The sequence below is a fragment of the Pongo abelii genome, chromosome 1, assembly GCF_028885655.2.
Source record: "Pongo abelii isolate AG06213 chromosome 1, NHGRI_mPonAbe1-v2.0_pri, whole genome shotgun sequence".
NCBI classification, from domain to species: domain Eukaryota; kingdom Metazoa; phylum Chordata; class Mammalia; order Primates; family Hominidae; genus Pongo; species Pongo abelii.
This window is the reverse complement of record NC_071985.2, coordinates 218,309,758-218,321,894: the sequence shown is the minus strand read 5'-3', so window position 1 is coordinate 218,321,894 and position 12,137 is coordinate 218,309,758. Positions and strand designations below refer to the sequence as shown.

General features: G+C 51.6%; 1 protein-coding gene across 1 annotated transcript; it reads left to right on the top strand.

Annotated features, from left to right (window-relative positions):
* The first annotated feature begins 447 nt into the window (after positions 1–447).
* On the top strand, positions 448–11,415 carry CTRC (chymotrypsin C). Its single transcript, XM_002811451.4, has 8 exons — positions 448–509; positions 2,470–2,561; positions 2,663–2,760; positions 4,633–4,758; positions 5,605–5,741; positions 6,792–6,937; positions 7,781–7,933; positions 8,735–11,415. The coding sequence occupies exons 1-8, from the start codon at positions 470–472 to the stop codon at positions 8,747–8,749; spliced, it is 807 nt and encodes a 268-aa protein (XP_002811497.1). The 5' UTR covers positions 448–469; the 3' UTR covers positions 8,750–11,415.
* Positions 11,416–12,137: the final 722 nt, after the last annotated feature.

The following is a 12,137-nucleotide window of genomic DNA, read 5'->3' as shown; positions in this document are numbered from 1 at the left end:
AAAAAATTAGCCTGGCATGGTGGCAGGCACCTGTAGTCCCAGCTAAACGGAGGGGCTAAGGCACAAGAATCGCTTGAGCCTGGGAGGTGGAGGTTGCGGTGAGCTGAGACTGCGCCACTGCACTTCAGCCTGGGCAACGGGGCAAGACTGTCTCCAAATAAATAAATAAATAGTATAAGGTAGGGAGAGAGAATGAACACACACATCAAACAGAGTGGGGTGGGGGATGCCAAAAAGCACTGCAACTCAGAATTTTCTGTTTCAGGATATTTGGAAAATCCATACCTCTAAGAAAGCCCCGTCTCCTGCCCAAATTAAACAGTAACCACCCAAGGTCAGGGAAAGGGCCTTATCAGAGCAGGTTTCTCTCCAAGGGGCGGTTTGGCCTTGACCAGGTGGACTCACCTGCTCCTGCCTATAAGTGTGCCCCAGCCCATCCTGATGGTCAGCCAGTCCTGAGCACCTAACCATGTTGGGCATCACTGTCCTCGCTGCGCTCTTGGCCTGTGGTAAGCGGTGGGGTGGGGCTGCAGCTAGCAGGCTGTGAGCTCGGGCTGGCCTCCAGGGCAAGGACGGGATGGGGAGTTGGGGGGGCCTCTGCTCTCCAGGTAAGACACTTTGGGGTCCCCTGTGGGTTTAGATGCTACCAACCAGCTGTGTGTCAGACAAGCCACAGCCTGCCTGCCAACTCTGTTTCCACATCTGCAAAACAGGGAAGATGATCTGACCTGTCCCCAGTTAGAAATGAGGCGTGGAAAGCACCACGCAATGGGGAGGGACACGAGATGCCTCATCCTGGGATCACCCCAGGGACCATCGGGGCCTGCCTTTCCCAGCATTCTCTTTCCCTTGAGGATTCTCCATTCTATCATTTTGGTGGTATTTTCCCAGATTAGGAGCCCAGGGACTTAGCTTAAATGCCACTTCTTCTCTGCAGGACCTGGAAAAGTCATTTCACCTCTCCAAATCTCACTGACTTTTTTGGCAAAGGAGAGCACTTAATGAAGAGTCCTTCCAGCTAACAACAACAACATTAATAATCACAGCTCCTGTTTCCTGTGTGTTTACTATGTGCCAGACGCTATGCTAGGCCCCTTACATGTAGGAGCCAATTTAATCCTCAAAACAACCTTAAGAGGTAGGGTCTATTGCCAGGCATGGTGGCTCACGCCTGTAATCCCAGCACTTTGGGAAGCCGAGGTGGGTGGATCACTTGAGATCAGGAGTTCGAGACCAGCCTGGCCAACACGATGAAACCCCGTTTCTACTAAAAATACAAAAATTAGCCAGACATGGTGGCGGGCGCCTGTAATCCCAGCTACTCAGGAGGCTGAGGCAGGAGAATCGCTTGAACCCAGGAGGAGGAGTTTGCAGTGAGCCGAGATCCCGCTATGGAACTCCAGCCTGGGCAACAAGAGTGAAACTCCGTCTCAAAAAAAATAAATAAATAAATAAAAATAAGAGAAAAAGAAAAAGAGGTAGAGTCTATTAATAGCCCCATTTTACAGAAGAGGACATTGAGGTTCAGTGAGACTTAGTATCTTGCCTGATATCACATGGCAGGTTAGCGGAAGAGGCAGAATTTGAGTCCATGTCTGTCTCGCGGAACAGCACGTGTTGTTGACCGCTCAACACAGCTTCCCAGCTATAACAGTGGATTTAATGCTCTCTCTCACACACACACCATGATGCAGGGGCCTAAAAAGAGATAGAAGAACACAGGTGTACCAGGCACTCGCACACATGCCAGCCACAGTTTTGTTTTGTTTTGTTGTTGTTGTTGTTGCTGTTTTGAGATGGAGTTTTGCTCTTGTCACCCAGGCTGGAGTGCAATGGCACGATCTCGGCTCACTGCAACCTCTGTCTCCCGGGCTCAAGCGATTCTCCTGCCTCAGCCTCCCGAGTGGCTGGGATTACAGGCATGCACCACCACGCCTGGCTAATTTTTGTATTTTTAGTAGAGACAGGGTTTTGTCATGTTGGCCAGGCTGGTCTCAAACTCCTGATCTCAAGCGATCCACCCGCCTTGGCCTCCCAAAGTGCTGGGATTACAGGCATGCACCACCACACCCGGCTAATTTTTGTATTTTTAGTAGAGACAGGGTTTCGCCATGTTGGCCAGGCTGGTCTCAAACTCCTGATCTCAAGCGATCCGCCCGCCTTGGCCTCCCAAAGTGCTGGGATTACAGGTGTGAGCCACCGTGCCCGGCCAAATGCTTTCTTTTCTATGTGTTGTCTAATTCAGTTCTCAGGACAAACTCACCGCGTTAGTGTGATTCTTCATGTTTCACAGAAAGGGAAAACAAGGCCTAGAGACCTGGGTGGCTTCCCCCCGTGACACAGTAAAATATCAACCCCATGTCTGCCCAGCCCCAAACCTGTGTTTCTTCCACCTGCTCACCCTCCCACCCCTTTCCCCGTGGGCTACCAGCCCTACTCACCGGCTCTTCTGGCCTCCTGTCTCCCCAGCCTCCAGCTGTGGAGTGCCCAGCTTCCCGCCCAACCTATCCGCCCGTGTGGTGGGAGGAGAGAGTGCCCGGCCCCACAGCTGGCCCTGGCAGGTAAGCCTGTGTGGGGCTGGGAGGTAGAGATAGAGAGGGTGGTGGGGTGAGGGTCCCAGGGACCCACAGGCTGACACACAGCCCTCCTCACCCGCCTGCAGATCTCCCTCCAGTACCTCAAGAACGACACGTGGTGGCATACGTGCGGCGGGACCTTGATTGCCAGCAACTTCGTCCTCACCGCCGCCCACTGCATCAGGTGTGCGGGGATGATACCCTGAGACCTGGCCATCACCCGGGGGCGGGAGCCTGATACTCTGCTTTTTCTGAGCAGCTTCTCCACACTCCAGGCACTGGGCTACATAAGCTACTCACACCCAGTAACTCAGTTGTGCATTTAGTCAGTCAAGTATTTATTGTGCATCTATTATGTGCCAGGAACCAGCAGTGAAGACAAAGTCTGTGCTCTCGGGAAGCTTATATTTTTGTGGAAGGCAGAGCGGCGGACAATTAAACAAATATATAACATCTCAGGTGATTTAAAATAATAATAATAATAATAATAAGGTATTGGCCAGGAGCAGTGGCTCACGCCTGTAATCATAGCACTCTGGGAGGCCGACGCAGGCAGATCACCTGAGGTCAGGAGTTCGAGACCAGCCTGGCCAACATAGTGAAACCCCATCTCTACTGAAAATACAAAAATTAGGCAGGCGTGGTGGTGGGCACCTGTAATCCCAGCTACTCGGGAGGCTGAGGTAGGAGAATCACTTGAACCCGGGAGGCAGAGTTTGCAGTGAGCCGAGATGGTGCCACTGCACTCTAGCCTGGGCAACAGAGTGAGACTCCATCTCAAAAAAATAAAAAATAAAAATAAGGTCAGAAAAGGACAAATAGAATGAGGGGTTCAATTTTAAAAGGGATGGCCAGGGGAAGAGCTGAAAGGGAGATATTTGGCAAATATTTGGGACATTTTGGAGAGCTAAAAGGGGGTTATTTGGGCAAAGGCCTGAAGGAAGGGACGGAGGAAATCATGGATCTAGGAGAAGGGTGTTCCAGCTGGAGGGAACAGCCATGCAAAGCCTTGGAGAAGAGACCTGTCAGTATGGTTGAGAAATAACGCGGAAGCCGGTGTGGCAGGGGCAGCGTGTGCTAGAGGAGAGTGGGAGGTGAGCTAGAGAGGAAATAAGTGCAGGTCAGTGTCAGGACCTTGGCTTTGACCTTGAGTAAGATGGAGCTATTGGAAGGGTTTCTGAGCAAACGAGAGTTGTGGGCTGACATAGTTTTATATATTCCATAAAATATTTTTAATATATTTTATAAAAAATATATATTGCAACATATTTCATTTTATATATTTCATATACACTTTTTTTTTTTGGTAGAGACAGAGTCTTATTTAGTGGCACCATCATGGCTCACTGTAGTCTTGACCTCCTCAGCTCAAGCGATCCTCCCACCTTAGCCTCCCAAGTAGCTGGGTCTATAAGCACAAGCCACCACGCATTCCCAGCTAATTTTTCTTCTTGTGTTTTTTTTTGTTGTTGTTTGTTTGTTTGTTTGTTTTTTAACTTAGAAGCCCAAACCTCACCATAAGTTTTCTATTTTTTGTAGAGATGGGGATTTGCCATGTGGCCCAGGCTGGTCTCAAACTCCTGGCCTCAAGCAATCCTCCCGTCTCGGCTTTCCCAATGTGCTGGGATTACAGGCGTGAGCCAACGCACCTGGCTGGAGATATTTTTAAACCCACACTGCTGGGTTCAGAATAGACAGGAGTAGGCCAGCGTACAAGTGAGAGATAGATGGATGCCGTAACTGTGCAGGCAAGAGCGGTGGAAGCTTGGATGAGTTTATTCTCATAGCCACCCTGGGAGTAAGTTCCAGCATTTCCTCCCCGTTACAGATGAGGGAACTGAGGCACGAGGCTACACAGCCAGGAGCAGCAAAGTCACAGCATGAACCCAAGTCCCTTGATCCCAAGTCCCAGGCCCTTCCCCTCACCCTGGGAAAGGACAATGAGGACACTCTCTTCCCCCAAAATGAGTCCCACTAAAGCCCCGAGCTCCCTCTCTATCCCACTGGCTGGGAAGACCAGGGGGCCACCCTGACCTGGTCCCCTTCCTCTGCCCAGCAACACCCGGACCTACCGTGTGGGCGTGGGAAAGAACAACCTGGAGGTGGAAGACGAAGAAGGATCCCTGTTTGTGGGTGTGGACACCATCTACGTCCACAAGAAATGGAACGCCCTCCTGTTGCGGTGAGTGACAGACTGCCCATCCCACAGCCACTGGGGGCAGTGTGGAAGGAGGGTTCCCCAAGACGGAGCCACAGAGCCTGTCGCACGCCATACCTGACACCCCATCCTCACCCTGGAAAGCCAGCGAATGACTGTCTTACACAAAATGGCAAAATGCTAAGCGGAGACAAATACCCCCTCATATCCCCCTCATTGGCCAAGACTCCCAGGAAAGTCCACAAGGAAGGCCCCCCACAGTGTCTCTCCAGAGGCTGGGCCAGCGCTCACCTTTATTGAGTGCCTACTGTATGCCCACATTGCAATAGACACTTTATATGCCATCTGTTATGTTATCCTCACAACAGCCCTGGACAAGGAACCAAGGCTCAGAGAGGTTAAGAACTGTGTCCCGGGCCACACAGCCCACTTTGTGGCAGAACTAGGAATCAAACCAGGTCTGACTGGGCTGGCCAGCTTTTATTCTTGTAACATGAAAATATTAAAACTGGCATCCGCGAGTGCTGTCTTTTGGCATTAGAGTTCTCAACTTGCTATGGCCTCTGTTTCAATGGACGCACCGCCAGCAGTGGTTTCCAACACTCCCACCCTCGCCTCCCTCTGTTAACCCTTTTCCGAGGTGATGACATGTGAGAAGAAGCTATGTCAACAGTGCGGGTGATCATGTTAGATGGTGAATCGTTTGTCCTGATATCCCCAAAGGCCAAGAAGAAGCTGGCAGTCAGGATGCTTGTGAAGGACCCCTGAGCACCGTGGGCCTGACTCCCAACTCACAGCCCGAGCCCCTTAGCCTGGGCTTGTGGGGCCAGGGCCGTCCTGCCCACTCACCCTCTCCACTTTGGATTCCAGCAACGACATTGCCCTCATCAAGCTTGCAGAGCACGTGGAGCTGAGTGACACCATCCAGGTGGCCTGCCTGCCGGAGAAGGACTCCCTGCTCCCCAAGGACTACCCCTGCTACGTCACTGGCTGGGGCCGCCTCTGGAGTGAGTATTGTCCCTGGCAAATCCCGAGAGCCTTCCTGAAGGAAGCAGCATGCCACCCACATTTGCCTACCACTTTGCCTTTTTGCCTTCACATTTTCACGTCATTGTAAACTTTGTAACAATAACAGCTAATATTTACTAAGCACATACCATGTGACAGACACTCTAACAAGGGTCTCTGAGAGATGTGGTAAGGTTTAGACGAATTAGAATTTGTCAAGTGCTCAGAACAGCACTTGGCACATAGTAAGTGTCGCATAAATAAACTAAAATAAACCATTAGGGGTAGGGGATGACATCTATGGTATACCATATGCCCAAATAGGTCCCAGCTGAATTAAAAGTTAAATGCAAATCATGAAACTATCGGAGATTTAGAAGAAAATGCAGATCACTATTTAGAAAATCCTGGGGGAGAAGCCAGGTGTGGCGGCTCACACCTGTAATCCCAACATTTTAGGAAGCTGAGGAGGAAAGATCACTTGAGGCCAGGAGTTCAAGACCAGCCTGGGCAACATAGTGAGACCCTGCCTCTACAAAAAAAATTTTTAAATAGCTGTGTATGGTGGTGTGTACCTATAGTCCCAAGCTACTCAGGAGGCTGAGGCAAGAGGATCACTTGAGCCCAGGGGTTTGAGGCTGCAGTGAGCTATGATCTTGCCACTGCACTCCAGCCTGAGCAACAGAGTGAGACCTTGTATCAAAAAACAAAAAAAAAGAAGGAAAGAGAAATAGAAAATCTTGGGGGTGAGAAAGGCTTTTTAATGGGTGACAGCAAAGACAGAGACCCACAGGAAATGATTGACAATTAAACCCCCAGAATCCAATTTAAAGACAACTCAACGCTGTAGCTTCCTTCTGCCGGCAGCCTGCTCCCAACCCTCTGGGACCTTGGCTTGCCTCTTGATGAAGGGCAGGTGTGTGGTTGGCACAGCGTCTCAGCCGGCGCTCCCCTGGGTCCTGTCCCAGGCCTCTGCTCCCTGAAGGCCTGGGGAGGGGCTGGATGGGCTTCCCGGCTGCCTCCCTGGTCACTGCTCACTCTTTCCCCAGCTAATGGCCCCATTGCTGATGAGCTGCAGCAGGGCCTGCAGCCCGTGGTGGATCACGCCACGTGCTCCAGGATCGACTGGTGGGGCTTCAGTGTGAAGAAAACCATGGTGTGCGCTGGGGGCGATGGCGTCATCTCAGCCTGCAATGTGAGTGGCTAGGTTCTGCACCTTGTCCCTACTCCAAGTGGCCAAGTGGACATGGGCAAAGGGGGGTGCGATGGACCAAACCCTTCTCCTGGGAGTAGACTGAGCGAGCCCTGGCTGGGCCCAGCAGGCGCAGGGTAAGCCCATCACCCCCCATCACTGTGGTGAGAGCATGAGCATTAAGCATGAGTATCTGAGTTCAAGCCCCAGTCCCACCATTTATGAGCTGCGTAACCTTGGGAAGGCCGTTGAACCTCTGACCTCAGTTTTTCCATCTGTAAAATGGAGTCACAGTAACCACTTCACAGGGTTAGGACTAAATGAGTTTAAAGGACACAGAAGAGGTTTCACTGAAGTCTCTACACATGTTCCTCCATGCCATTTGCTCCACCAGTCCAGGGAGACCAGAACCATAAAACATCTAAGACAATCAGGGATGTCCTGTTTTCAAACACACAACCCTCTCCCCATTCTCACCCTCCTTCCTCACCTTCCCAGGCCTCTAGCACAGCTGCCAGCATCCTCACTGCTCTGAGTAGCTCACAGAGTCTTAGATAAGGAGACCTGAACAGCTAGGGAAACTGAGGCACGAAGAGGATTAATATCATCCCAAGATCACACAGCAAACCAAGAACTAGTCTGACACCCCAGGGCCTCCCAGAATAAGGCCAAGGCAGCCCCAAACCACACTTCCTCTGCCTCCCTCACCATGGGCAGGCTGAGGCCAAAACTGTCCACTAACTAAGGCTGAGAAGCCAACCCACGTCCCCCACCCCAACCCAGCCCTGCTTCCCAAGCCTCCCTCTGGGGGTGCCTGGTGGCTGATGCCCTCCTGGTCTGGTGCAGGGGGACTCCGGTGGCCCACTGAACTGCCAGTTGGAGAACGGCTCCTGGGAGGTGTTTGGCATCGTCAGCTTTGGCTCCCGGCAGGGCTGCAACACCCGCAAGAAGCCGGTAGTCTACACCCGGGTGTCTGCCTACATCGACTGGATCAACGAGGTGGGTGCTGCCTCCACAGCTGTCCCTGCACCTGTCAGCCCCTCCCCCTCACTCACCCATCCCCTCACTCATTCACTCATTCATACATCTATTCATTCATTCATTCACTTATTCATTCACTCATTCATGTATTTATTCATTCATTCATGCATTTATTCATTCATGCATGCATTTATTCATTCATTTATTCACTTATTCATTCACTCATTCATGTATTCATTCATTCATGCATGCATTTATTCACTCATTCATCCATGTAGTCACTCATTCATTTGCTCATTCAGTGATTCATACAGTGATTCATTCATGCACTTCTTCACACATTCACTCTCTCATTCAAGAAATATTGGTTGAGTGCTTCCAGTAGCAGGCCTTGAGTTGGGTGCCAATAAGGAAACAGTCATCGACTCCTCCATCCATCCATCCACTGCCTTCATCAAGCACTTATGTCCCCATCCAGGCCCCACACCAGTCTCCCCCAAAAACTGACCCCCTGAGGGTATGGCCCAGCAGAGGAGAGGGATGGTGTGGATGGCCATTTATCATCTTGAGAGTAGGGGAACAGAGGGTCACCCTGGGCTGGGGGCTTCCCTGCTGGGGACAGAGTGTGTTCCAAGACCCATTTGCACAGTGGCCTGAAATGCTGAGGGCCTCAGACCCCTTGGACAGGGACAAGGCTGGCATGTGAAGGCCGGGGCCTGCTGACCACGCTCCCATGGACCCACCCTCCGGGCAGAGCCCTGTACCGCCCCAGAAGGTGGCACAGCCCTGAGTCTCTCACACTGTTCTCTGCTCCTCCAGAAAACGCAGCTGTGATTTGTTGCTGGGAGCGGCGGCAGCGAGTCCCTGCAACAGCAATAAACTTCCTTCTCCTGGGGCCGCCTGGATCCTTGATTTGCGCGGCCTCTGTTGCTTCCCAGCTCTCTGGTGCTGCCCCTTTCCACACTATGGAACCAAAGAGAGACCCCACTCAGCCAGTTTCCCCCACCCTGCATTAGACAGTTGGGGAAACGGAGGCCCGGAGAGACAGCCAAGGAAGGAGCCTGCTGGGGCATTAATGGGAGGCAGGGGGCTGCGGTGGAGAGCCCGGGGAGTCCTGCGTGAAGCCGGAGGGGATGGGAATTAAGGACACATCAGACACCTTCCCCACTCCATCTCACAAGCTGCGAACAGGTGAGACCCTGACGAAATCACTCGCTTCTCCGATCCTACCTCCACCGAGGGTCCTGAGAAGTCCTCACGGCCCCCCAGCAGCAGGTGGAAGACAGGGTCTCCCCAAGAGCAGCGTCCCCCAGGCCAGAGAGACCAGGCCACAGGAGGATGGCCAAAGCTCAGGGACAACCACCCCTGGGGAAGGGGCTCCCTAGCAGGGACTCCCCCCACCCCCACTCCACAGCACAGACCCCACGGCTGCTGTTGGCAGGGGCTCTCTGCTTTGAGAATTGTTTAGTGAGCGAGCCCCTGTGTCTAGTCCTGTGCTGGGCATGGTGAGGGTAGAGGAAGAGGAAGAGACCCCAGCATCATCCTCAGGAGACATACGTTTGAAGAAGGCAATGGTTTCCACACAGAATGACAGTGGTCAGAGCTGGATATGCTTTCATTGCATTAGACAGGTGGGGAAACTGAGGCCCAGAGACAGGAAGGAGTTGGGACAACCGGCAATGCCTGATCCAGGAGAAGAGAGTTCTCCTGAGGCTGACAAGAGGCCAAGAGGAGCCAGAGATGAGAGGGACCCAGTGTCCAGGGAGGGACATGCCAACGGGATCGGACCCTGATGACAGGGGCGGCCAGAGATGAGAGGGACCCAGTGTCCAGGGAGGGACATGCTAGCGGGATCAGACCCTGATGATAGGGGCCTCTGGCCTGGCCTGCTCCTGGGAATGTCCTGTTCTGTAGGGGTTCCCCCAGCCCAGCCTCTGGATCCCTCGCTGGAGAGCCCTTGGCTGCAGCTACCTCAGACTGGCCCAAGAGTTGTCCTTTTCTCCACCAGACTTTGTCGCCTGGGAGTGGGGACCATGGTGTGACTCCCACACCCCCATGATGCCAAGGCAAGTCTCAGGAAAGACTTGATTTTACTTAACAAGCAGTGGGGGCTACCGGGAGCCCAGCAGCACCCAGACCCGGGAATCCAGGATGGGGGGACCCCAGCTGTGCAGGAGACAGACCAGTAAATAGATCATTAAATTCCCTGGTATACATTTGAAAACAGAAATACAGACCGGAAGCATAGAAACAGGACACTTAAACCAGTGTCAGTTGGCGGGAGGAATCCAGGATGGCTTCCTGGAGGTGATGATGCCCAAGCTTGGTCTTAAAATTTGACTAGAAGGTACCCAAGTACAGAACGTAGTCCTTCTTAAGTTTGCTTAATCTAAACTTCATTCCCACCTATCCTCTTCTTTTTTTTTCTCTCTTTTTTTTTTTTTTTGAGACCGAGTCTTGCTCAGATGCCCAGGCTGGAGTGCAGTGGCACGATCTCAGCTCACTGCAACCTCCACCTCCCAGGTTCAAGCGATTTTTCTGCCTCAGCCTCCCAAGTAGCTGGGATTACAGGCACGCACCACCATGCCCAGCTAATTTTTTTTTTTTTTTTTTTTTTTTTTTTTTGAGACAGAGTCTCGCTCTGTCGCCTGGGCTGTAGTGCAGTGGTGCCATCTCGGCTCACTGCAAGCTCCGCCTACCAGGTTCACGCCATTCTCCTGCCTCAGCCTCCTGAGTAGCTGGGACTACAAGCGCCAGCCACCACGACTGGCTAATTTTTTTTTTTTGTATTTTTAGTCGAGATGGGGTTTCACCGTGTTAGCCAGGATGGTCTCGATCTCCTGACCTCGTGATCCACCTGCCTCGGCCTCCCAAAGTGCTGGCATTACAGGCATGAGCCACCGCGCCCGGCCCCAGCTTTTTTTTTTGTATTTTCTTAGTAGAGATGGGGTTTCACCATGTTGTCCAGGCTGGTCTCAAACTCCTGACCTCAGGTGATCTGCCTGCCTTGGCCTCCCAAAGTACTGGGATTACAGGTGTGAGCCACCATGCCCGGTCTCATTCCCAGCTATCTTCTTTTGTGTATGTCTTTATTTTGGGGGTTATAAATGCTAAATGCTTGCTGTCCTCAGATCCCTTGTAGTTAGGGAGCTAATTACAATGTTAATTAATATTACAATGTTATTTAAGAAATGTTAAATAATATCTAACATTTATTGGGCACTTAGTATGTGCCAAGCACTATCCTATGGGTTTTACATTATCTCAATCCCCAAAAACAATCCCATGAGGTAGGTTACTATTAACATCATGCCCATTTTACAGATGAGAAAACTGAGGCCAGAGAGGGTTAGTGACTTCCCAATGTTTAACTAGAAGGTGGTGGAGCCGGAATCCAGACTTTAGTGATCTGACTCCAGGGCCTGTGCTCTTGTCCGCCATGCTCTGCTGCCCTGCAATGTAAAACATCCTCTGGAAAAAAAAAAAAAATCTTCCCTGATAAGAAGGATCTGACATAGCTGATGCTGCCCCTTCCCCTTCTTCCTGCCTTGAATATGGACGTGATACCTGGAGCTAAGGCAGCCATCTTGTGACCAAGAGAATTACAGAGATGTCAGCTGAGACCTCATCAAGCTGTAGGTCCAGTGCCAGCCACCATTTTCCTCTGAATGTCTGGCTATGTGGAAAAAAATACATCTGCATTTGTTTTAGCCACTGAAGAAGGTTTTCAGTTACTTGCTAATCAATTCATTAGGGAACAGAAAGGGTCACTTTCCAGCCAAGGGAACAGCATGAGCAAAGCTATAGTGACTGCTTGGAAGAGAACTCCGGTGTTGCCAGAGCATAAAGTCAGGGGCAAGGGCATAGTGACCAATTGTCCTGGTTTGCCTGGACTGAGTTTTCCAAGACACGGGAGTTTCAATGCTAAAACTGGAACAGTCCCAGGCAAACCAAGATGGTTGGTCACCCTGGCAGGGAGGGGCAAGCGACAAGGCTGGAGAGGAAGCAAACGCCCTTAAGGAAGGCCTTGTGCAGTGGTACGGGCTGCTGGGACTTCATGCTGAGGGCAGTAGGAGCTGTAGAGGGCTTTTAGATAAAGAAGTGGCCACTGTGGTCCGATGTGTACACTAAAGTGTCCCTCAGACAGCTGTGGGGAGGGTGATTTAGAGCAAGCAAGAGTGGAGGCAGAGAGGCCAGTAAGGAGGCTGCTGCAGCAGTCTAG